The sequence below is a fragment of the Portunus trituberculatus genome, chromosome 9, assembly GCF_017591435.1.
Source record: "Portunus trituberculatus isolate SZX2019 chromosome 9, ASM1759143v1, whole genome shotgun sequence".
Taxonomy (NCBI): domain Eukaryota; kingdom Metazoa; phylum Arthropoda; class Malacostraca; order Decapoda; family Portunidae; genus Portunus; species Portunus trituberculatus.
In genome coordinates this window covers 13,898,890-13,926,820 of record NC_059263.1, presented here as the reverse complement: position 1 = coordinate 13,926,820, position 27,931 = coordinate 13,898,890, and the positions used below count along the sequence as shown (strand labels likewise).

At 40.0% G+C, this 27,931-nt stretch overlaps 2 protein-coding genes across 2 annotated transcripts in view; one reads left to right on the top strand and one right to left on the bottom strand.

Moving 5' to 3' along the window:
• The window catches only part of LOC123501434, a 97,641-nt gene that overhangs the window by 9,748 nt on the left and 59,962 nt on the right, over positions 1-27,931 (top strand). The gene's annotated exons all lie outside the window — the stretch shown is intronic.
• On the bottom strand, positions 12,661-13,341 carry LOC123501742 (tigger transposable element-derived protein 1-like). The gene has a single exon (XM_045250748.1). It carries the CDS (start codon positions 13,339-13,341, stop codon positions 12,661-12,663), a length of 681 nt encoding a protein of 226 aa, XP_045106683.1.

Below are 27,931 nucleotides of genomic sequence, written 5' to 3'. Positions count from 1 at the left end.
AAATTAATTCTTTTTCTAGTAATTTCTATGGAAAAAATTGATTTGATATACGATTTTTTTTATATACAACAATCGTCACGGAACGAATTAAATTCATATGTCGAAGTACCACTGTATTTACTGTTATGTCCTTTTGAGATACCCAGTCTAATATAGTGAATGGTGAGAAGAAACATAAGATGAGACAGCATTTTATTGCCCCAAGCTTGAAGATCATTGGATGGAGAGATTTTTTTTGGCTGTACAACACACAGCAAGACGGGAAATGTCAGTGTGTGCTTCCATTGTGTCAACCGGAAAGTGAGTCGATTTGCACGTTCATGCCTGTCTGGTGACCTGACTCTCCCTTTCCACAGGGAAAAAATACAAAGCTAGTTTGAAATCTTTTTCTTTTTTTCTTTTACTTCTACTCCTTGACAGACAAGAGGAATTACTAACTACTTAATGAGAATGATTTTGATAGGTTGTGGATAGAAATAAAGAACTTAAGACATCTAGCGCCATAACCCGACATAACCTATCAAGTAAACCTGCCAGTAGGAGCTCTGGGCTGGCGTAAACTTCCTTCACTTAAAGTACTCCATGCTGAAAAACTGCAGTGATAGAGGGCAGCGCGATATCCACCATCATAGGAGATATAATTTTACACTACTGGTAAAACTTTCGTGGTTGTATTCCAGTCTGGAGGTTTCATAGCAGATATTGTCTGCTTAAGGTATCGCAAACTGCCTCCTCTACTCTAGATGATACAGGTATCCCTTACTATCTGATGCCTCATTATTCAATTCTTTAATTTTTCAATCCTTATGAAATACAGTGGAGACTCATTACAGTAAGTCCTCATTATCGGAATTACCGTACTGTCATACCTCGCCAAGCACGACTTTGACTCGCGATTGCACGATTTGGTCTCCATTTGAATCTCCCGCTGGTCCTGTGTTACTGTCTTGTATATGCATATATGTTCACAAAACATTTCTATTACCTTTTTACAAACCTTGCCCCCAAGAAAGGATTGTTTTGTAATGCATAAAGTGAAATCTTACATGGAATACCAAAAAATAAAGTAGAGATGATGAGATCGGCCACAGATGGCGGAGACTCCGGTGATATGGCCGCTTCTTCTTGTGACCTTTTTAGCTTGGTGTGTTGTCTTTCACCACGATATTTATGTTTCCACTCCTCTATTGCCTGCTATAATGGATATCATATCTTAGTATTCATATACGCTCATGCCATGAGGATAACCTTGACTCCGTGGCAGTGAGTGATAGTAAATTACTAATGAAATACCATGGTATTTCATTACTAATTCATTATCATTCACTGCCATGGAGTCCAGGTTATCCTCATGGCATGAGCGTATATGAATCCTAAGATATGATATCCATTATAGCAGGCAATAGAGGAGTGGAAACATAAATATCGTGGTGAAAGACAACACGCCAAGCTAAAAAGGTTAAAAGAAGAAGAAAAAGCGGCCATGTCGCCGGAGTCTTCGCCGTCTGTGGCTGATCTCATCATCCCTGTTTTATTTTTTGGTATTCCATGTAAGATTTCACTTTATGCATTACAAAACAATCCTTTCTTGGGGCCAAGGCTTGTAAAAAGTTAATAGAAATATATATACATTTTGTTCTTTTACCCATGTGGTATGTTGGGGACTAGCCCAGAACGCATCCCTCCCATTTCCATTATTTCCTATGGGAAAATTACGTCTGCTTAACGAATTTCCGCTCTGTGAACAGCTTTGACACCCCTTATCCTGTTCGTTAAGCGGAGTATTACTATACTAGTACTGTAGTTAAATAAAATGTGTGGTACTTCATTTATTGTTTTTTTTCAGTCTTTTTGGTAAAAAAGTGTTTTTTTTTGGGAGGATCTGGGAACCTACCCCTATTTTCCCATAGGGCCTATTATTCGCCCAACACGAATCTCGCTGTCCACGATGAGCTCAGGAACATAACTGTCATGTTGGGCAAGGTATGACAGTATACCGAACCCATTATAACATGTAATAGCAGGGAATGCATTCCAGCACGTCAAAAGTCACTCATACAGAAATTAAAATACATGAAAATAGTCATTAAAAAAAATGTAAAGTACTGCACAAAAGAAATAAACAGAAAATGTTTTTTATTTACCTTTCACTCACCATTTATTCTATCAGATGATGTCCCTCCAGAGGCGAAGGGACAGTAGGGATTTCAGCCCTTACTCATCTTCTGCTGAGTGAGCAGACGAGAATAAGACATTGTCATAGATGGAGGACTGTTTGGTTTTTCTTGTTTGTTTTCATTATAGATTTCTTGATCAATCTTGACACTTTTCTCTACGTCATGAGCCACTTTGGTACTCCTGGCAGAATTTGGGTCACGTTCATTCAGAGTTTACAGAGCTTTTTCGATACCACCGAGACATTCTCTAAGAGTTTTGATGTCCAGGCCACGCACATGTTCTTCCTCGTCTCCCTCTTCTGCCTCCTGTGATGTCTTGTCTAGCTCTATAAGTTCATTTGAGAGAGGTTCAGCATGGCTTTCAAAAGATCTTGAACATCATCATCATCAACTTCATTGAAACCAGCCCTATGGCACAGATTTACTATGTCATTTCTGATCGCACCGATGTCGTCTTCAGCGAAGCCTGGGAAGTCATACTCGCATTCTGGCTATACTTTATTCCATGCCAAGTTCATGGTAGACGTCTTCACTTCATCCCAAGATGACTTGATGTTATCTAAGTCGTGCTTGATGTTATACGACTTCCACCATTCCCTGATAATGGGCTTGCCAGGCCCATCTGTGCCCTTTATCAATTGCTGCATGGTTCGCTGCTGGTAGTAGACTTTAAATGTTTGCCATAATTTTTATGAATACAGTCATACCTCGCCGAACACAAATTTGCCGAACATGAATCTTGCGTATACATGAATCAGTAAAATATACCATATTTCGCCGAGCTCGACTTTGACTCACGATTGCATGATTTGGTCCCCATTTGAATCTCCTGCTGGTCCTGTGTTACTGTCTTATATATGCATATATGTTCACAAAACAACATTTCTATTAGCTTTTTACAAGCTTTGCCCCCAAGAAAGGATTGTTTTGTAATGCATAAAGTGAAATCTTAATGGAATACCAAAAAATAAAGCAGAGATGAGATGGGCCACAGACGAAGCGGGAGACTCGCGGCCACTCGGCCACTTCTTCTTGTGACCCTTATAGCTTGCGTGTTACTTTCATCATGATGTTTATGTTTCCACTCCTCTATTGCCTGCTATAATGGATATCATATATTAGTATTCATATATGCTCATGCCATGAGGATAACCTGGACTCCATGGTATTTCATTAGTAATTCACTATCACTCACTGCCACGGAGTCCAGGTTATCCTCATGGCATGAGCGTATATGAATACCAAGATATGATATCCATTATAGCAGGCAATAGAGGAGTGAAAACAAATGTAATATCGTGGTGAAAGAAAACACGCCAAGCTAAAAAGGTCACAAGAAGGAGAAGAAGCGGCCAAGTCGCCGGAGTCTCTGCCGTCTGTGGCAGATCTCATTATCTCTGCTTTATTTTTTGGTATTCCATGTAAGATTTCACTTTATGCATTGCAAAACAATCCTTTCTTGTGGCCAAGGCTTGTAAAAAGCTAATAGAAATATATATATATATATATATATATATATATATATATATATATATATATATATATATATATATATATATATATATATATATATATATATATATATATATATATATATATATATATATATATATATATATATATATATATATATATATATATATATATATATATATATATATATATATATATATATATATATATATATATATATATATATATATATATATATATATATATACAGGCAACCCCTGCTTAACAAAGGGGTTACGTTCCTAAAAAACACTTCGTTAAGCGAAACTTCGTTAAGCGAACCGATTATAACAAGTTTAACCCCTGATTTGAACTTCCATTGACAGTAAGCAAAGCGAGAGTGCATCATAGTACAGTAAAAGGTTTAATGAAAGTAAAATTTATGAAGTTAAACATTTAGGTAGTTTAATTTAAGTCATTATAATGTACACTAATGTATGTATGTACGTAACTTTATAATGTTGATAATCTTAACTTTATGAAGGGAGGGAGAGTGAAACGGGAAATACACTAACCGGCAACCTGTGGAATGTAAACAAAGTGCGCATCATGGTATGGCATACAAAACTTATGTACCACATTTCCACAAGGCTTTCCATTTTATCCATTGTAGAGTCACGAGTTCAGGTGGTTCTTTTAGCTTTCAAGGAAGATGCGGTCTCACCAGCCTTCTTAATAGAGTCTGCTGACTTGAAAATAGTAGACAGTAGATGGAGTCAAGATATTGGCAAGCAATGTTATTAGTTTTCTGGCCTCTCTTTTGTCTGTGAATAATACCCAGCTTCACTTCGAGAGTAAGACACTTCCTGGTCTTTTTAGGATTGTTAGGATTGCAGAGCGTTTTGGTGGTAAGTTGAACTAGGGAAGATGAGCTGCTGGTGACGCAGTTATGTTTTGACTAGGGAGTGAGTGGTGCGCGTGATCTTGATCTTGATCTTTATGCTACAGGTGACGCAGAATTTATTCTGAGTCAGGCCTTTGTATCGGCAGCGCCTGTGTTGTCCATGAGAGGCTTGATCTTGATCTTTATTCTACAGGTGTCTCAGGATTTCTCCTGAGGCAGGCCTTAGTAACAGCAGCTCCTGGTGTATTCAAAAGCCTGTCAGCTTGCATGATACGGTGGGGCTTTCAAATTTGGAAAAAAATTACTTGGATAAAACTTCGTTAAAGCGAGTTTGGTGTTCGTTAAACGAGCAGATGGTAGTAAAACTAAACCTTCGTTGTAGTGAAATTTCGTTGTGTGGACCTTCGTTAAACGGGGGTTGCCTGTGTGTATATATATATATATATATATATATATATATATATATATATATATATATATATATATATAAATTTTTTTTTTTTTTTTTTATCCATGTGGTATGTTGGGCATCAGCCCAGAATGCATCCCCCCCATTTCCATTATTTCCTATGGGAAAATTACGTCCGTTTAACGAATTTCTGCTCTACGAACAGCTTTGACACCCCCTATCCTGTTCGTTAAGTGGAGTATTACTGTACAGGCAGCATCCGAGTTATGCCCTAGATCGGTTACGACCAACCAGTCGTAAGTCGAAACGGTCGTAAATCGGATATACGTATGCACTCAAAATATATCTATGTTTATTTTAAGATCTATCTTAAAATGGTGGAGAAGCTTGGCAGTGAGGCATGGGGTGAGGCGAGTGTCTTGGAGGGGGAGATAACATGCATGAGGGGAGACAGGAGGCCAGAATTGAAAGGCCAGCGGTCTCACAACAATACATTTGTTTGTTTGTTTCTAGTTGTCTTCTCTTCTTGATGTTTCTCATTCTAATTCTCGTCAACTTATACCTGTCAGGCAAAAATTAGAGAGCTAAATGACACACCTCCCTACTTGACTCCTGGTCAAGTAGTGTAGGGCGTGAGTCAGGCTATGACACAATCTCACAAGACATTTAAAAATGGCTTCCTGACAGAAAGGTTATTTAATTATCAAAAAATAAACTCATAAACGACAGAGCAGCTCATCTTGGCCATTTGATACTTGGAAGTTCTGCCTTGGAGCGTCTCACAGAGAAATGTAAACAAACAACTCAACCACTTTTCGTTGCTAGGCTGGAATAATATATATATATATATATATATATATATATATATATATATATATATATATATATGCACAAATATATTTACATCTACTTATAAAAGATGCTATTCTGGATAGTGGCGATCCAGATACGCGGGCGATTACTCTATTGGCATATTATAATGTGAAAAGTAACATCCAGGAAGCAGAGAGAGAGAGAGAGAGAGAGAGAGAGAGAGAGAGAGAGAGAGAGAGAGAGAGAGAGAGAGAGAGGAAGGAAAGAGGGGAGGGAGGCAGTGAGAAACAGACGGGAGAGGAGGAAAAAATAAAAGGAGGAGTTGGAGGAGTCATAGCAACCTCTGGCGGAAACATGTTAAGGCTGTAAACAGGTGAGGTCAGGTACATGACCCCACCCTAAACTTTAATTTAGGATGGTACTACTATATCCGCGACGGTATCTAGTCAACAAGTGAAGTGGTAGGATGTTATGAGTGTGAGTCTGTGAGACGCTGTGCTGCTGTAACTGTCGTACATTATGCTGGGCGCCGCCACAGCTATCTTACGTGCGCTGCGCTGCCAAACATACAATACAGCAAACTCATAATAGACATATGCTGATCTGCTGGATGTGGTCATAAGTACGGGTGGTCGTATCTCGTGTACGTCGTAAATCGAATATTGACTGTACTAGTACTGTAGTTAAATAAAATGTGTGTTTGGTACTTCATTTATTGTTTTTTTTTCAGTCATTTTGGGAGGATCTGGGAACGTAACCCATAGGGCCTATTATTTGCCCAACACGAATCTCGCCGTGCACGATGAGCTCAGGAACGTAACTGTCGTGTTGGGCAAGGTATGACTGTATATTTTTGCTTACAATAGATCCTTCAATATTCCATTTATTCATCTAATTAGTAATGCATGTAAGTAATATGTAATGCAGTTTAAAAAAGGGGGTGCCTCAGGGGAAGAGAAAACAGGCTCCAAGGGTGGTAAAGTTAAAGTCAGTACTGTGAGTGGCGGGGAGGTATGGTGTGGATGACTTCATCACCCCTGATCCCCCTTGCTGGGCCCTCTCAGATGACATGAGCGGATACCGTATCTGTGAATTTTTCTTGCCATATATCGAATCGAGGGTAGTAATTTCCAAATACCGTAACTGGATTTACTGGATAAAGAACTACCGTATAACAAGGACTTACTGTATTTGAATGTCTAAATACTGGAACTTTTCAGTACTCAAACGCAAAAATTCAATTTAATACTTGAAAGAATACCTCATAGTCGAACGTCAACACCCGTGATTGTAAACAAAGGCTCCCTTGCCTCTCCCTCTCCTCCCTCTGCCAGTTGTGACTTGTGCTGGTGCAGTCATCAGAATAACATTCTTTTGCATTCTATCTATAGTTTTTCATTTATGAACTTACATTAACACCAAAGGCTTATTGGTGGTGAAAATATCTGGTAATCAAACAGCTGCACATTTGGTCATATACAAAGATCTGTCATTTCCCTTCTCGCAGCTGTACTGTTCTGATACCGTATTATTGGTAATACCGGTAATACCAGTATTAGCTACCGTAATACCAGTACAGGTAACTCTCAATTTATACGATAGATGTGTTACAAGAGGCATTGCGTATATGAAAATTCGCGTAAAGCAAATTTGTAATTCTCATAAGAAACAATAGATAATGGGGGGGATGGGGGATGTGGTCCAAAAATATTTGTACAAAATACTCAATTTATTGGGCTAAATTAACATGTTTTTATTATTTATCATTTTAAATACTAGAAGTGTACAGTGGAGACTCAATACTCAAACATCTAGATACTCGAACTTTTCGATACTCGAATGGAAAAGTTCAATTTAATAGTCGAAAAAATACCTGATAGTCGAACATCCACACCCATGGTTGTAAATAAAAGCTCCTTGGCATCCCCTCTCCCCCTCTGCCATTTGTGACTTGGGCTGGTGCTGTCATCAGAATAACATTCTCCTGCATTCTATCTGTAGTTTTTTATTTATAAACTTACTCTAACACCAAAGGCTTATTAGTGGTGAAAATATCTGGTACTCAAACGGCAGCAAATTTGGTCGTTAACAAAGCTCTGTCATTTCCCTTCTTGCAGCCGCCAATGTACTGTTTTGATGCCGTATTATGGGTAGTACCGGTATTACCGTATTAACGGTATACCGGTATTACCGTAATACCAGTATACCGGATGGTGGTGTGCATCACTAGTCCTACCGCAGTATTGAGATAAACGTATTAACAAAAACGTGTAAGTTAAACACGTGTAAATCATGAGTTACCTGTATACTGGATGGCGGTGCGCAACCCTAATCCTGGCCCAGTGTTGAGAAAACTACATTCTTCTGCGTTGTCAATAGTTTTTCATTTAGAAAATTACAATGGCACCAAAGAGCCTTATTGATGATGAAAATAAGGAATCTGGTGAGAGTGCAAGTATTAGTGAGCTATAGCTCTCAATTAGTGGATTCACAGTAATCACACCAGTACAAAGACGTTTTCATGGATGGTGGCTAGTCCTCTGGCGACCTCCCTCCTCCTCCCCACCCTTCTCTCCTCCTCCTCTAAGTTATTCATCACCAGTCTTCACTTACGCTATGTACAAATCAAAATTAAACACAAAAATACATTGAAATTTTTGTAAACTTGAAGTTTTCAAAGATTAGAACGAATTCCGTGATTTATAGGTACAGGAATACTCCGCTTAATGAACAGGATAGGGATTGTCAAAGCTGTTCGTATAGTGGAAATTCGTTAAGCGGACGTAATTTTCCCATAGGAAATAATGGAAATAGGGGTGATGCGTTCTGGGCTGGTTCCCAACTTACCACATGGGTTAAAAAAAGAAATTATATATTTTTCTATTAGCTTTTTACAAACCTTGCCCCCAAGAAAGGATTGTTTTGTAATGAATAAAGTGAAATCTTACATGGAATACCAAAAATTAAAGCAGAGATAAGATCGGCCACAGACGAAGTGGAGACTCACGGCGACTCGGCTGCTTCTTCTTCTTGCGACCCTTTTTGCTTGCGTCTTGTCTTTCACCACGATATTAAATTTATGTTTCCACTCCTCTATTGCCTGCTATAATGGATATCACATCATAGTATTCATATATGCTCATGCCATGAGGATGACCTCGACTCCGTGGCACTGAGTGATAGTGAATTACTAATGAAATACCGCGGTACAGTAAGTCCTCGTTATACGGTACATATGCATTCCTGAAAACCTTACCGTATATCGAATTTACCATATACTGAACTCATTATAACATGTAATAATAGGGAATGCGTTCCAGCACGTCAAAAGTCACCCCTACAGAAATGAAAATACATGAAAATAATCACTAAAAAAAAAAAAGTAAAGTACTGCGCCAAAGAAATAAACAGAAAATGTTTTTATTTACCTTTCAGTCACCATGTATTGTATCAGATGATGTCCTTCCTGAGGCTAAGGGTCAGTAGGGATTTCAGCCCTTACTCATCTTCCGCCCAGTGGGCAGACAAGGACAAGACGTCGTCGTCTGCACTGTTTCGGAAGCAGATGTAGAAGGGCCAGCTGTAGCAGGATCGGCACGTTTCAATGGTTTGAAGAAAGAGGATATTGAGGAAGGGCCAGCTGTAGCAGGGTCGACAGGTGTGACAGGGACTGGTTTGAAGAACGAGTAGATGGAGGACTGTTTAGTTGTTCTTGTTTTTTCATCATAGATTTCTTGATAAATCTTGACACTTTTCTCTATGTCATGAGCCACTTTGCTACTCCTGGCAGGATTTGGGTCACGTTACTTTGGAGTTTCCAGAGCTTTTTCGATACCACCGAGACATTCTCTAAGAGTTTTGTTGTCCAGGACACGCACAGGTTTTTCTTCCTCGTCTCCCTCTTTTGCCTCCTGTGATGCCTTGTCGAGCTCTATAAGTTCATCATTTGAGAGAGATTCAGCATGGCTTTCCAAAAGATCTTGAACATCATCATCATCAACTTCATTGAAGCCAGCCCTATGGCACAGATTTGCTATGTCATTTCTGATCACACTGATGTCATCTTCAGCGAAGCCTGGGAAGTCATGCATGCATTCTGGCCATACTTATTCCATGCCAAGTTCATGGTAGACATCTTCACTTCGTCCCAAGATGACTTGATGTTATCTTAGGCGTGCTTAATGTTATATGACTTCCACCATTCACTGATACTGGGTCTGCCAGGCCCATCTGTGCCCTTATCAGTTGCTGCATAGTTTGCCGCTTGTAGTAGGTTTTTAGTGTTTGCCATGATTATTATGAATATATTTGTACTTACAATAGACCCTTTAATATTCCATTTATTCATTTAATTAGTAATGCATGTAAGTAATATGTAATGCAGTTAAAAAAATAAAAGGGGGGCAGGGGGTGTTCAAGTTAAAGTCAGTACCGTGAGTGGCACGCCAAGTTCATGGTAGACGTCTTCACTTCATCCCAAGATGACATGATGTTATCTAAGGCATGCTTGATGTTATACGACTTCCACCATTCACTGAGAGTGGTTTGCCAGGCCCATCTGTGCCCTTTATCAGTTGCTGTATGGTTCGCCACTGGTAGTAGTTTTTTAGTGTTTGCCATGATTACAGTAAGTCCTCGTTTTACACTAGAAATGCATTCCTCAAAAAGCTATTGTAAACCGAAATTAGTGTAAACCGAACCCGTTTTAACATGTATTAGATAGGAATACGTTCCAGCTCAGTATGAAAGTCAATCGAAAAAAGTAAACAAACGGACAAGCCATGTATTACCGAAAAAAAAATTGAGCAACATGAACACTGTTTTACTTAAATTTCTTAATGTTAATCTTCTGTATAGGTCTTTTCCGAGGCTAAAAGACCAATTGTGCCCTTCCTTTGTCCCTCCCGAGGCTAAGAGACAGCAGGGACCTCGCCTGCCTACTTGGAAGGAGGGCTCATGGGAGAATGATCAGCTGATGCGGCGGATGAAGTGGGTGACGCACTGGCCAAGTGTGAAGCAGGTGACTTATTTCCTTCAAACTTGTCATTTGAAGTTGATGACTCAGCTTTAATTGATGAAGTTGAAGGTCCAGTGGGTGAAGTGGATGGGCTTGCTACATGTTTGAAGAAAGACAAGATTGTGGACTGTTTCGCCTTCTTACGTTTCACGTCTTATAGTTCTCTGTAGATTTTTATTGTCTGTTCCATCTGATTAGCCACATTGCTACTCCTTTTGGGGTTAGGGTCTTGTTTTTGCAGCAATTCCATTGCAGAGTCAATTAAATTGAAAGCTTTTTGCAGAGTCTTGATGTCTAATCCATGAACTGGTTGTGGTTCATTTTCTTCCTCCTCTTCCTTCTCAGCAGCTGCTCTCTCCAACTCTAAAAGCTCTTCATTGCTCAGAGGCTTTGCATGACTCTGCAACAAGCCATCTAAATCATCCTCATCCACTTCAGTAATGCCCACTTCATGGATAGCCTGACAATATCCTTTTTCACTTCAGTTATGGAATCCGATAAACCTTGAAAGTTGTTACAACACTCTGGCCACAATTTTCCCCAGGCAGCATTCACTGTAGAGCTTTCCACCTCCTCCCAAGAGGCTTTAATGTTGTCAATGGCATGTCTGATGTTGTATGATTTCCACCATTCCATGAGAGTGGGTTTATCAGGTCCATCTGTGCCTTTAATCAGCTGTTTCATCATGCGGCATTGGTAGTAAGCCTTAAGGTGGTAATTCGATGACTCGATATCAATATCGGTTTTTTGGCTCTCCCATTGCTATTTTTTCACCGAATTCAATAATATTTATACACAAGGTGTACGTTTATGGTGTACGTCTTCAGTGTTAATTTGGTACACAAATGTGGCGTAGTTTTTTTGCAATAAATATTTTTTCGGCGATAAGAAAATAATTCAAAATACCATTATAAAATCAAAACTAATAACAGTGTGGCAATTTCCTCTTAACCACATATAATATACATAACAACAAATAAATGTTAGCATCGGCATACACATAACCTATGTTATAACAATTTCATTACACGCCAAATTGTTACCTTTTTTTCATCAAAATTTTAGTTTATAAGCCTGTTGTAAATTTATTTGAGTGAGTTCATGCATTATCATGCTAGCATTTGTTAAGATGAGGTTGTTGATCATTTTGCTGCAAAAACTTTGAAATTGACCAATTACTGAAAAAGTTATTCAACAGTATATGCTGAAAAACTGAAAGTCGAGAAAACGCATTTTCTGTGAACATCTTCAAAACCCCACATAACTCGCTTCCTCACTGGGCAACGGTTTCCTAGCAGGTGGGCTTTAAGATAGGAGGTACCCTAAAAAGTATCCCCTTTAGCCCATAAATTCCCGTGAAAAGCCCACATGGTATAAAAAAAAAAAAAATAACTCACTCCAATATGTACCAAACTCAGATATGTACTTACATAATCCCTTGACAACTGCTTGGAGGCTGGTAGTGGCTGTTTAGATAGTTTCATGCCATGTTACATCATGGCCTTACACGTGGCATTGTCACAATTTGGGAACCCAACACGTGTAAAATACGATCAACAGGTAGGCTGCACGCACGTGCACTCCCTAAGGCTGTATCGATTAGTACTGAGGGAGTAGCGTCTTCTTCACCCTCACTGCCTGATACTAAACTATCGTACATCACGCAAAAATAAATAAAACAGCTCAAAAAAAATAATAAATACAAGCAAAACAAAGACTAGAAGAAAAAGGGGCGTATGCACGCTTGGGTATTGAAAGGGCCGGCCCTTTAAACCCGCCATTACCAGGTAAGCAGTGCGTTATGTGCCTGGCAACTTCGGCCATGGCTTCCCTCTCCAGAGACGAACCCAAGTACCAAGTTTCCAATTTTTCAATTTTTTTGACCAAATTAATGAATTTCCACCTTAAAGGTTTTAATTATGGTTTGATCCATTGGTTGGATCAGTGAAGTAGTGTTGGGAGGAAGGAACACCACTTGAATGTTCTCAGCCCAATCTTCCATACACTTTGGATGACTGAGAGCGTTGTCCAGGATGAGCAGAAACCGATTTGCTATATTATTTGCAGAGGCGTATTCAGTTAGTTTAGGTGCCAAGTAAGAGCTGAAGTAGTCCTGGTGTATGGTTGTAGTAAGCCAGGCCTTTTTGTTTGATCTCCACACGACAGGTAAATAATCTTTGATTAGTCCCTTCAATGCTCTCGGATTTTCTGAGTGGTATATCAACTTTGGCTTCAGATTCAGGTCGCCTTCAGCATTTCCTTCCAAGAGAAGTGTGACTCTGTCCTTGGCAGCTTTAAAACCTTTGGCATGTTTTTCTTCTTTACTTATGTACGTCTTGGAGGACATTTTCTTCCAAAAAAGGCCTGTTTCATCATAATTAATCACTTGCTTTGCACTGTAACCCTTCTCAGCAATTAATTTAGCTAACTCTGGCTTGAACTTCTGTGCAGCTCCATGATCAGCACTGGCGGCTTCACCTGACACCTTCACATTATATAGGTTGGACTGACGCTGAAAACGATCAAACCAGCCTTTGCTGGCCTTGAACTGCACATCCTTCACATCCATCCCAACCTTCAAGGTTTCAATAATAGACAGGGCCTTTTCTGAAATGAACGGCTTATGGCTGATGAGCCTTCCCCAAGTTCTTTTCTCTTGACTATATCAAGCTTCATTTCCAACGTTAAACTTTTCCTGGCTCGTGTAACCTTACCCACTTCTTCATCAAGATCCAAATTACGTTTCGGTGACATTTTGGACAGGAATTGGTCTTAAATGCAGAGAATAATGTAAGTAAATCACCGAGCACAGTCTCACTGGTATTCGTCGTGGTGGTGCGAAAGTGACTGATTTGTTGTTGGTCGCAGTGCAGCGCCACAATCACAGGCAGCGGGAATTTCAAATATCGTAAGTGCGATTTTTTTTTTCGTAAATTGAAAAGATGGTAGTAATTGTCAATTATCGTATCTGCAAATTTATTGTATACTAAACTAGTGTAAAACAAGGACTACTGTATTATGAATATATATGTGCTTACATTAGACCCTTTAATATTCCATTTATTCATCTAATTAGTAGTGCATGTAAGTAATATGTAATGCAGTTAAAAAAGGGGGGAGGGAGGGGAAGAGATAATAGGCTCCAAGGGTGGTCAAGTTGAAGTCAGTACTGTGAGTGAGGTTTGGCATGGATGACGTCATCACCCCTGGTTCTCTCGGATGACATGAGCAAATACCATATCTGTGAATTTTTCTTACCGTATATCGAATCGAGGGTGGTAATTTCCAAATACCGTAACTGTGAATTTACCATATAAAGAACTACCACATAACGAGGACTTACTGTATTTGATTAGTACGGTAATTCACTATCACTCAGTGCCACAGAGTCGAGGTTATCCTCATGGCATGAGCATATATGAATACTAAGATATCCATTATAGCAGGCAATAGAGGAGTGGAAACAAATTCAATATCATGGTGAAAGACAAGACGCAAGCTTAAAGGGTCACAAGAAGAAGAAGTGGCCGAGTCGCCGTGAGTTTCTGCTATGTCTGTGGCCGATCTCATCTCTGCTTTATTTTTTGGTATTCCATGTAAGATTTCACTTTATACATTACAAAACAATCCTTTCTTGGGGGCAAGGTTTGTAAAAAGCTAATAGAAATGTTTTGTGAACATAAATGCATAATTATATAAGACAGTAACACCACCTCCAGAGGTGGTGTTCCCAGCAACCTCAGAGCAACCTGATAGCAACCTCGTCACCGTCCCTTCAAGCGTTCATGGAAGCCATTTCGCGGCAGGAGGTTGCTCTGACGTTGTTAAAGAATCTTGGATCCAGCTCCAAGAGCGCTAGAGACAGAGGTGGGGAGCCAGCCAATCACAGTGAAGCTGCCACATTCGGTCCCTCACCCGGCAAATTCAAACCCAGAAAATTCGCTAAAATGGATGTGGTTGTATGTTATGCGGACTTTTTGGTCTAACTTTATATAGTACGTTAAACCAGAAATTCATTAGACGAGCATTCATTAAGTGGAGTATTACTGTATCAATAGTCAAACTTTTTAATACTCGAACAGCCATTTGGAACAAATGAAGTCCGAGTATTGAGTCTCCACTGTATGTCCATTCACTTGTTTTCCGTTGTCCAGGCTTGTGTATCTGATTTTTCACTAATCCCCAGAATGTAATCAAACACTGTGATCACATCGTCACCCACGTCACAGCTGTCATCCACCAAAACTCATTCCCGCTAGATATAGGAGTAAGTAGTGAAGAGGATGCTGCTCATTTTTTCTGCTTGGATTTTGTTTGTCCTCCACAAGAGCTGCTGATCCCAAGTCACTTGTAGTATCAAGATGAAGACCAAGATTTTGGATCAGCAGCTCTTGTAGAGGGCAAACAAAATCCAAGCAGAAAAAAATGAGCAGTATCCTGTTCACTACTTACCCCTGTATCTAGCAGGAATGAGTTTTCATGGATGACAGCTGTGACATGAGTGATGATGCAATCACAGTGTTTGATCAGTCTTTTAGTTGTGTTCAATCACCATTTCATCACCAGAACCATGGAGTTGCCCCAATCCACTTTCATCAAACAAGCAGCAAGTGTGAAGAAAGCAGGTGAAACACCTTCTATATTAGTTGCAAACATGCTGACGAGGAAGAGGGAGCCAATAATGGAGGAAATAGAGAGGCTCTTAAGGATGTGTATTAATGACCAGACTAGCTACCAAGTGGCACCTGCTAACTTAACTAAAGCTCATTTTTCTCCTCTTGCCAGTGGATATAGGTCTATAAGAGAAATCCCTATATAAAGAAAATAATGAGGTTGTAACACTACCTCCTAAGCCCTAAGGTGACATGGAAGTGTTCTCTATCTCTTAATAAAAGTTAGGCCTAGGTTACTCTCCCCACTGAATTAAATCCTATTGAATCTTAAGTTCGCTATTTGATCGTTCATTATTTTATCTGATTTTCAGGAATGTAACCCAGTCATAAAATGAGGGAAACCTGTTTTGTACTCTTATTTACTGTAATAATATTCAAATTAGATGTCCAAGCCTTACTGAGCTGGTCATGGTAAGATGACCCAAGTATTTGCAATTTTTCCTTATTTCCACACACTTCAATATGTTTTGATCGATAAATGCACATGTATAGCAAGTTCATAAAAGACCTACACTAACTTAAAGTAGTAACCTGGTTTCCTGAGGGTGATAATGGCAAGTGACGAAGTGAAAATTCATTGAAGGTCCATTTTTGACATGTAGGCTGGTGCAGGATGTGGGGCTGCTATGCTGAGCTGCAAAATGTAAACAAGGGCTGGTGTATAGTATAGTCCAGGTTTAGAGCAGTTTATGATGCATATAATGATAATATATAGAGTGGCAAAAAATGTCACCAACTCTCTTGATGCTAGAGGTGACTCAGGATTTCTTCTGAGCCAGGGTTTTGTATCTTCCTCTAAGAAGTGGCATCTGTGGAAAAGTGGGCTTTTTGGGTGAGGTAAGATGAAAATTATTACTTTCAGGGGGAATAAATGATCAGAGTCACAAATAAACATGGCAAATACATGACCAGAATCACTAAAAATACATCCATAAAACAAGGGTTAGAAAAAAATTTTTTTTATAGGAATCTTAGAAAATGATTTATTTTATTTAAATAAGATTTTTTTTATTTAAATTTATTTTGTTATTTATGTGATTGTTTTGTTTTAATGTTTTTTTTTTTTTTGCCACAGATATACACACACACACACAAACACACACACACAGCAAGAGAAAAAAATAATGAAAGGTCAGAGGAGGAGAAGAACGCATTTTTTTGGAGAATTATAGGAGACAGGATAAGGAAATGGTATATAAAAGAGAAAGAAGAGAAAAAAAATGGAGCAAGTTTAACTAAAAATGATAAGAACAAGAGATTAGAAATGATGTATACAAACATAGATGGGATTTTATCTAGTAAATTAGAATTAAGAGATTACATAAAGAAAGAAGAACCAGATATTGTATGCCTGGTGGAAACAAAGTTAAATGAGGCAATAAAAATAGACATAGATAAAAGGTATAATATATGGAGGAGAGAGAGTGGGTAAAGGAGGAGGAGGAGTCATGATGATGTTAAGGAAGGAGATAGTGGTAAATCAAGTGGAGTTTGGGAAGGAAAATCAGAAATACTGTATGTTAAGATGCATATTAACAAAAAGGAGTTAACAATCATTGGAACATATGTGCCACCAAAACAAACTCATGGACTAACCAAGAATATAGAGACATGATAGATGACACAATAAGGAGTCTTACAAGAATCATTAAGGAAAGGAGAAAAGTGATATTGGTAGATTTCAACTGTAAGGAGGTAGACTGGGAAAATTATGAAAGTGGTATGGGGAAGATGCCTGGGAGATAGATTCCTGAACCTAATGATAGATAATTTGATGGTCCAAAGAGTAAAGGAAAACACAAGATTCAGAGGAAACGATGAGCCGGCAAGATTAGACCTAGTTTTACAAGGGATATACCAATTAACGATGATATAAGATACAAGTGCCCATTGGGAAAGAGTGACCATGTAATATTAGAAATGGATATAGAAGAAGGAAAGGAAGATAGAGATGAATCATACAAAGGAGACCGATTAAATTACAGAAAGGCTGATATTGAGAATCTCAAGAACTATTTTAAAACGTAAACTGGGAGGAGATGGAAAACTCATTAACGGTTCAAGAGAAATATAACTTATTTTTGGAAATATACAAAACTGGGGTCAGGAATATGTTCCCAAAATATAGACCTAAAGAAGAAGGAAAGAAAGATTGGTTTAATGCAAGATGTGCTAGGGCAAAGGAGAAACGAGATGGAGCATGGAAAAGGTGGAGAAGAAACAGAAATCCAGAAAATAAGGAAAACTTCAAAACAGCAAGAAATGAATATGCTAAGGTGAGAAAGGAAGAAGAAAAGAACTATGAAAAGGACATTGTCGAAAAATGTAAGGAACAACCAAAATTGTTCTACAGATTCATAAATGGAAAAATAAGACAAAAAGAAACAATAGAAAGGTTAAAAGGAGAAAACGGAATGGTGGAAGACCCAAAAGTATGGCAGAACTGTTAAATAGTAAATTTCATGAGGTCTTTACTAAGGAATCCAAATTTGAAAGACCACAGGGTAATAGAGAGACTGTCTATATGAAAGAGATTAAAGTAACCAAGCTTGAAATAAAAAGTTGATGACGGAATTGATGAGGAAAAGGCAATGGGACTGGATGAAGTCTCAGGCAGAATACTGAAAGAATGTAGGGAAGAACTAGCAAGTCCAATATACAACATCATAAAATGCTCAATAGAAAATGGAACAGTGCCAGTGGAGTGGAAAAGAGCTGAGGTGGTTCCCATATATAAGAGCGGAAGGAAGGAAGAACCTTTAAATTACAGACCGGTATCACTAACTAGTGTAATATGCAAGATGTGTGAAAAAGTAATAAAGAAGCAATGGATTGAGTTTCTTGAAGACAACAAAATATTATCAAATAGCCAATTTGGTTTTAGAAAAGGTCGGTCATGTGTGACAAATTTATTGAGTTTCTACTCTAGAATAGTTGATAAAGTACAAGAGAGAGAGGATGGGTTGACTGTATTTATTTAGATCTAAAAAGGCTTTTGATAAAGTGCCACATGAAAGATTACTATGGAAGTTAGAGGAGAAGGGTGGCTTAAAAGGAAGCACATTGAGATGGATGAAGAATTACTTAAGGGGAGAGAAATAAGGACGATAGTTAAAGATATGAAGTCCAAGTGGAGAACAGTAGACAGCGAGTGCCAGAGGGTCAGTATTGGCACCAATACTTTTCTCGTATATATAAATGACATGCCAGAGGAGTGAACAGCTACATAAATCTGTTTGCGGATGATGCGAAACTGTGCAGAGTCATTAAACAAAAGAGGATTGTGAAATACTACAGGAAGACTTAAACAAGATCTGGAAATGGAGCAAAAATGGGAGATGGAATTCAATGTGGACAAAAGCCATGTCATGGAAATGGGAAAAGTGAAAGACGACCAGTGGGAATCTATAAGATGGGAGATGGAGTAGAACTAGAAAAAGTAAAAAGGAAAAGGACTTGGGAGTGACAATGGAAGAAAATAATCAACCGGTAAGCCATATTGATAGAATTTTCAGAGAGACGTATAATTTGCTAAGGAATATTGGAGTAGCATTTCACTATATGGACAAGGAAATGATGAAGAAATTGATAAGTACTAAAATAAGACCTAGATTGGAATATGCAGGAGTTGTGTGGACTCCCATAAAAAGAAACACATAAGAAAATTAGAGAGACTACAAAAAATGGCTACAAGAATGGTTCCAGAATTTAAAGGGATGACATATGAGGAGAGACTAAAGGCAATGGATCTACCAACCTTGGAGCAGAGAAGAGAGAGGGATCTGATACAAGTTTATAAATTGATTAACGGAATGGATCAAGTGGATAATGAGAAACTGATCCTGAGAGAAGAATATGACTTTAGAATTAGAAGCACAAGATCGCATAGTAAGAAACTAAGGAAGGGACGATGTCTGAGAGATGTTAAAAATTTAGTTTCCAAAAGATGTGTTGAGACTTGGAACAGTTTGAGTGAGGAAGTGGTGTCAGCAAAGAGTGTACATAGTTTTAAAGAAAAATTGGATAAGTGTAGATATGGAGACGGGACCACACGAGCATAAAGCCCAGGCCCTGTAAAACTACAACTAGGTAAATACAACTAGGTAAATACACACACACACACACACACACACATACACACACACACTCGCTAAGCAATGTGCTTGAGTGAGAATAGTTATTGCTATTGAGGGGCGACCAGAGCGAGTGAACGAGTGTACAGAGTGAACGTAGCCTGGTGGCGTGTACATGGGAGTGATCGGAGGTGGGAGAACCTCCACACTCCAAACGACAGAGCGGGAACCCACAAAGGCCAGCCATAGCAGCCGCCAATGCATCCAACCACACACGTAACTACCAGGCCTGGCCCCCAGTGACCACACACCCACATGTTCCCAGGAAAAGTAAGGAAAAATGGATAGACCGGTAAGGAATAAATTACCAAATTCAAAATATGTTGATGAGGCCCAGGGAGCAAAGCCGAAAGTGGCCAGTCAAAGCATGAGTCCAGCTTCAACAGGGCAACATTGCAAGATAGATTGGTGATGTTGGAGAAGAGATTTGAGGAGTTAGTGAAGGAATTAAAAGTTCAGAGGAGTGAGGAGGAGCAGGATAGAGAATTCGCAAGGCTTTGAAGGAAAGAGTTAAGAGACTGGAGGAAAATGAAAACGATTGGTGGATGAGAATGCGCATTTGAAGGTGGAGGTTGAAAAATACAAGAGACGGTTGGAGGAGAAAATGGATAGAGTAGTAAAGGAGAAAGATGACTTTAAGGAAATGATTAGTGAGCAGAATGAAAGGCTTGAAAGGGAATGGGAACTGAAGAAAACACAATGGACTGAGTCGAGGAAGCAGAGATGGTTGGATTACAAGAAATAATTAAAGATCAGTTGAAGGAAGACAAAAAAGAAAGGTCCAAGGAACTGGTTAATATAATGAAGAATAAGGAAACATTGATAAGGGAAATAGCAGAAAAGAAGAAGAGTGTGTTAATATTTGGGATGAAAGAACAAAATATAACATATAAGCCTAAGAGAATTAAGGAAGAATTGAAAACGGTAAGAGATCTGTTCAAAAATCTAAATGATGATGAAAAAAAAGACCTACAAGAAGAAGTGGAAGAGATCCATAGACTGGGTCCGTATAAGGAGGAGTGAACAGACCGATTAAAGTAGTACTGAAGTCACAACAATCTGGGAGGATGTCCTATATAGAACATCAAAGTTAAGAGAGATAGAAGGTTGTAAAGAGGTGTTTGTGAGAAAGAATAGAAATGAGGAAGAGAGGAGAAGATATAAGGAATTGGTGGAAGAGGCGAGAAGGAAAAATGATGAGCGGTCTGAGGAGGAAAGAGAAAAGTTTTTGGAGAGTTATAGGAGAGAGAGTCAGAAAGTGGTATGTGGAAAGAAGGAATACGGAGGAACCCCTAGAGGGAGCAGTGGGTGGACCGTAATGTATACTAATATAGATGGGATACTGTCAAGTAGATTGGAATTGCAAGACTATATGATAGTGGAGAAGCCTGATATAGTGTGTTTGACTGAGACAAAATTGCATGAAAAAACAAAGATAAATTTGGATAATAAATATAATATATGGAGAAAGGATAGGGAGAGTAAAGGTGGAGGAGGAGTTATGATTATGACGAAGAAATAAATAAATGTGGATAAGGTTTGGTATGGGAAGAACAACGCAGAAGTGATAAGCATAAGGATAAAAAGTGATGGAAAAGAATTAATAATCATGGTGACCTATGTACCTCCTAAAACAAATTCTTGGACATTAAGGAATACGACAATATGATCAAGGATACTTTACAGAGTTTGGAAAGTGTATTATCTGGAAAAAGAAAGGTGATACTAGTAGGAGATTTTAATTGTAAGGAGGTGGATTGGGAAAATCTAGTAAGTGGTGTTGGAGAAGAAGCATGGGAGAGAGATTTCTTAATCTAATGATGGAAAATATGATGGAACAGAGGGTGAAGGAAAATACTAGATATAGAGGAGATGATGAACCGGCTAGACTGGATTTGGTGTTAACAAGAGAAGTGTACCTATGTGGAGATATACAATACAAGTGTCCTTTGGGAAAGAGTGATCATGTGGTTATGGAAATGCAGATAGCAACAACACAGCGAAGGAAGGACAAGACATACAGGAGTGGTAGATTGAATTATAGAAAGATGGACACAGAAAGTTTGAAAAATTATTTCAGAAAATTAGATTGGGAGGAGATGTTACAAATCAGAGAAGTGCAAAAGAAATATGAGATTTTTATGAAATATTATAAAGAAGGAGTTATGAAATTTGTACCAAAGTATAAACCAAGAGAGGAAGGAAGAAAGGATTGGTTTAATGCAACTTGTGTTAAGGCTAAGGAAAAGAGAGATGTGGCTTGGAAAAGATGGAAAAGAGCAGGAATATACTAAATAAGGAGAATTATAGAGTGGCGAGAAATGAGTATGTGAGGGTAAGGAGGAGGAAGAAAGAAAATTTGAAAAGATATTGTAGACAAGAGTAAGGAACATCCAAAATTGTTTTACAGGTTCATAAATGGTAAACTTAAAAGAGAGAGTCCATTGAAAGATTAAAAGGAGAGCAAGGGATAGTAGATGACCCTAAGAATATAGCGGAATTGCTAAATAATAGGTTTCAGCAAGTATTTACTGAAGAAACAATGTTTGTAAAGCCACAGAATGTACAAGGAAATGTGCACATGGAGGACATTAAGATACCTAAAAGGAGTTATATAAAATGTTGGAGGAACTTAAAGATGATAAAGCGATGGGACCAGATGAAGTTTCAGGAAAATTATTGAAGGAGTGTAGAGAAGAATTGATTGATCCATTATATGATATTATAAGGTGTTCATTAGAAACAGGGAAGTACCAGTAGAGTGGAAGAGAGCTGAAGTGGTGCCCATTTATAAGGGAGGCAGTAAGGAAGAGCCTCTTAACTATAGACCTGTGTCTCTAACAAGTGTGGTTGGTAAGATTTGTGAGAGGGTGATAAAGAAATATTGGATACGGTTCCTGGAGGATCATAAGTTATTATCGGATCATCAATTTGGCTTCAGGAAAGGGAGGTCATGTGTAACAAATCTACTGAGCTTTTATTCAAGAGTGGTTGACAAAATACAGAGAGAGAGGATGGATGGACTGTGTATATTTGGATTTAAAGAAAGCTTTTGACAAGGTACCTCACGAGAGACTGTTATGGAAAGTAGAGATTTATGGAGGACTGAAAGGAAAAGTGTTAAAGTGGATGGAAAACTACTTGAGATGGAGGGAGATGAGAACGGTAATAAGGGATGCAAGGTCGGACTGGTTGGTGGTGGAGAGTGGAGTCCCACAAGGCTCAGTGCTGGCACCAATACTTTTCCTGGTATATATAAATGACATGCCAGAGGAGTAAACAGTTATATTAATTTGTTTGCGGATGATGCGAAGTTGTGTAGGTGTGTGAAGAGTGAAGAAGATTGTGAAATTTTACAGGCAGACCTGGATAAGATTTGGGAGTGGAGCAAGAGGTGGCAAATGGAATTTAATCTGAGCAAAAGTCATGTGATGGAGATGGGAAAGAGTGGAAGACGGCCAAGAGGGTCATATAAGATGGGTGAAGAAGTAGTGTTGAAAAAGGTGGAAAAGGAAAAGGATTTGGGAGTGATAATACAAGACCATGGGCAGTTTGAGGCTCATATTGATAAGATGTTTGGAGAAACGTATAATTTGATAAAAATATTGGATTAGCCTTCCATTATATGGATAAAGATATGATGAAGAAATTAATTAGTATGGTAATTAGACCAAGATTGGAATATGCTGGAGTGGTTTGGTCCCCTTATAAAAAGAAGCATATAAGGAAGTTGGAGAGATTGCAGAGAATGGCAACAAAAATGGTTCCGGAATTGGCAGAAATGACCTATGAGGAGAGATTAAAAGAAATGAATTTGCCTACCTTGGAACAAAGAAGAGAAAGAGGAGATTTAATACAGGTTTATAAACTGTTGAATGGACTGGATGAAGTGGATAATGAGCAAATGATGTTGAGAGAGGAAAACTTAAGTAGAACTACAAGATCGCATAGTAAAAAGATAGCCAAGGGAATATGCTTGAAGGATGTGAAAAAATATAGTTTCCCACAAAGATGTGTGGAGGTGTGGAATGGTTTGAGTGAGGAGGTGGTGTCAGCAAGGAGTGTGCATAGTTTTAAAGGAAAGTTGGATGTGTGTAGATATGGAGACGGGGCCACACGAGTATGATACCCAGGCCCTGTAAAATTACAACTAGGTGAATACAACTAGGTGAATACACACACACACATGGCCCCGGTAGCTCAGTGGTTAAAGCGCTGGCTTCACAAGCCAGAGGACCGGGGTTCGATTCCCCGGCCGGGTGGAGATATTTGGGTGTGTCTCCTTTCACGTAGCCCTGTTCACCTAGCAGTGAGTAGGTACGGGATGTAAATCGAAGTTGTGACCTTGTTGTCCCGGTGTGTGGTGTGCCTGGTCTCAGGCCTATCCGAAGATCGGAAATAATGAGCTCTGAGCTCGTTCCGTAGGGTAACGTCTGGCTGTCTCGTCAGAGACTGCAGCAGATCAAACAGTGAGTCACACACACACATATATATATATATATATATATATATATATATATATATATATATATATATATATATATATATATATATATATATATATATATATTAAATGAAATCATACCTTAGTATTATGCATTACCCAAGATGAGTTTTTCCTTTGAAAATCATAAGAAATTTATCATATTCCTATCTTATCTAATTTTTTCTTATCTACGACACACAGCTTCAGGGAGCTTCCAATTTGGAGTAAGTGGCCTAGACAGAAAAGTCTTCAGGAGTCTCTATTGTAATGAACTCCTTTTTTTTATATGTAAGAGGGAAAACCAGCAAAGGTAACAAAAGATAAAAAAATAGGCCCACTTGAAATTCCAGTTCCTTTAAAGAATTATATACATACCTCATCTGACTTCATAAATAATGAGATGGTATCCTAACATCTGATATATTATTTCTGGTGCTCAGCTCTATCCTGTTAGTTGTGATCACTTAGCAGATTATTTGAATTGTAAATGTCACCATGATACCCAGGTTCAAGATGAGCTTGGGTGGTGATATGGGCCCTAATATGGGTACCACTATAAATAAAATTGCTTGCGCCACTAATGGATGGAAGCTGAAGAGCACTTCCCAGACACTCTTCAAGTATGTCTACAGGTACTATAGGCCTTACCGAAAAAAAATAATTTCATATTAGGTACGTACAATAAGAAATAAACCGACACAAATTTTATAGGAAAAAATTTATAGTGTGTCTTCTCAAGGCCATTTTCTGAAGATAAAATAATCATTTGCAGCATGGTGCATCAGTACTTATCCTGGTATAAGAGAATCATACACAATTCTAATAATGATGAAAGTCAAGCATGCCATTGTGTCATATATAACCTACATTCTGAAATATCTCATACGGAAAGAAAACACTCCATCGTAGCAGAAAGCAGCCATGATGCAATATGTGCATCATCGGATGTGTCATGAGCACCCTGATGACGCAAAATATGCGTTATCATGTTGAAGGGGTTAAGGCCACCACATACAGATAAGACCATACATGTCTGACAACAGCATGAAGAGCACAAGGAAAGGTAAACATAACATTTGTTGCCCAGCCCCACATTGGCCAGAACTTGAGGATGATATTACTTGGTTTTTAGGTTGGATTCTGTTCAGTATCCCTTGTGGGCAGTGGTGTAACAGATACAGCCAGAAATGTAGCATCAGCAGTGCTGCTCCATGTAAACAATCCAAAAGTTGGGTCTCCGTGTCGACACCATCAACACCCCAATGCTCTCAAATTATTTTCAGAGTTTTTTTTATTTGATTTTGTTGATTTCAGACCTCTTTTGCAATTCACATCACTTGATGTAACCCTGATCTCCCATAAATCCCCTAAGATTGTCAGCAATGAGAGGTAGACACGAATTGGAGTTTTGAAAATAATCATAACTTGAAAATATTTGTTTGTGGTGGAAATGACATATATAATTTCACTACATTTCTCACCAGAAAAACATAAGCCATATAACAGATTCTATGGTTGGGTGAAACTGTGAATTGATCTTTTCTGCTTGTATGATGTGTTGCTAGATTGCTTTCAACAGTATATGCTTAATTCTTAAAATCCGGGGAGCTGACTTACTTTCCATCTGCTACAGCAGGGAAAAATCACACATGTCAAAAATGCTCAAAGATTTTTTTTCCTTATAAAAACATATTTCTGTCACAGACACCTGTTTTTCATACAAAATATAGCAGTTCCACTGCTCCACATACCTTTTCGCCGAGAAACCACCTGCTTTAGCGCTACGCCTGGCAGCGCGGCGCTCATTGCTGCCGCCAGCACACTACGTAGGCAACCGTCAGTTATTTCTCGGCGCGCAGAGCGAGTAGACCTTCGTTTCCGCCGCTGCTTTCTTTCTTCCTCGCCTTTTTTCGCCTTTTTTTCTCCTGTTTCTATGGAGGAAGATTCTAGTAATGTTTCTCTGTCTCCGGGGCTGTCTGTTCCCGTCCTGGAGGGTGTTTTGGCCAGCCATATGGACGCCCCTGCCGGTCCTTCTGCAGTGTTTACGTCTCCTTTGCCACAGCCCACGAGGCGGATTTGCTCTAGGCCTGACTGTTCCAGGGTCTTGGGTAGTGTCCTCCATGATCCTCATTCGGTCTGTTTCAAGTGCAGGGAGTTCTGCAGCCTAGGTAAGAGGTGTGATGAGTGTTCTGCCTGGAGCAAGGATAAGATTCTTACCGCCTACAAGTATCAATGCGGGTTGAGGCACAAGCGGGAGGCTAAAGCTAACTTAAAGGGTAAGTCTAAGGGCTCTCTTACCCGGTCTGGTATCAGCAGTGACACGAGCCATATGTCTGGGGATTCTAGCTCTCAGGTCTCCTCTGCTGGTTCTGTTGGAGGTGTTGCCCTTCAGGCAGGCAGTGTAATTTCTCAGGATGAGCTCACTGCTGATGATTCAGCTTCTCAGCAGGGGTCTAAGCCTCCAGTCTCTATAGATCTTTCCTTGTTTTTGGAATCCTGGCAGGAGCAACTCCTTGCTTCTGTTGACAGCCTGGTGTCTTCACGGTTGGGAGAGTTACATAACCCTGTGTCTTCCTGGCTACTGACCCACCTCTTTCAGCTCTCCCTCGTCCTCGGACAGAGACCTGATGAAGTTCAGTGTCCTGCCCCCCCAGAGTCCTGACGCAAAAAGGTGTGTGCAGTCACATCAAGTCAGGGGCCAGGGGGCCGTCCGGGGCTTGAGGTGGCTTCAAGCGTTCTCATCCTCCTAAGGATGACGCTAGAAGGATCAAGAAGTCCCGCCCCACCTCAGTGGTGACCGGTGCCCTGGCTCCTTCCCAGGCCCGGTCGGTGGGGGGACAGGGAGAGGTGGACCAGTGCACTGCTCCTGGCCCCTCCCCCAAGGCCCAGGGTGAGGGCCCAGGCAAGGGTGATGCTCTGCCCCTTCGCCTACCAGGTGGCTTGCCCACGCCCTTTCCACAGGCTGCCACCTATGTCCTTTCGGCCGCTAGGGGCTCAGAGTCAGCCGACCCCCCTACGTCCTACCAAACCCACTGTCTTACGCCAGAGAGGCGCCAGGACCTCCTCTCCCCTCGAGGTGTGCGCTTCCCCTCTGAGGCTGGCGTCTCCGCTCCTGGAGGCACCCCCCGGACTGCCCGTCTCCGGGGTAGTGACCTTCTCCTCATGGATAGCACTGATAGACAGGTACTCCATGGTTCCCCCTGGCCTTCTTGTTCGGGGTGGCAGGGCCCGGCTTCCTTGTCTCCAGGACCTGTCCCGTCCCTCCACATCCCCGGGGGGCTGGAGGAGGATGAGACCCAGACCCCATCAGCCTTCATGTACCATCGCATGATGGATTACATCAATTCAGTGTTTGAGGGCGCGAGGGGCCAAAGGCTTGAGCAAGAGGGTCCTCTCGCGCCCAGAGCTGGTGCACCTGAGTCACAGGGAGGGCCAATTCTCCTCGCTAGGGCTCAACCCCTCCAGTTCTTCAGGGAGCAAGCAAACAATGCTTACCTGAAGGCCAATGACAGGAAGCCGGCTTCTCTTGGTTATCCTTCAGGCAGGTTTGCGAGGATGTACGCAGTATTGAACCAGGAAGGCTCAGGGAAGGCTACTGCCGTTAACCAGGACTTGCATCATTCCTTGAACTCGGGGTCCCGTGAGCCGAGGGTTATCCGTGACCAGCAGGAGGTCGCCAGGATGGAGGGAGTGGTTGGTCGTTCTCTGGACGCACTCAACTACTCTTTTTGGTGCTTAGGTGCCCTTCACCTACTGACGGTACCGCATCTCCCCTCACACCTGTTGGATTTAGAGGGACAGCTCTTTAAGGCTGTTCGTATGGCCTTGAATGACATCTGCCGTGATTCTACTTACATCAATGCCAAT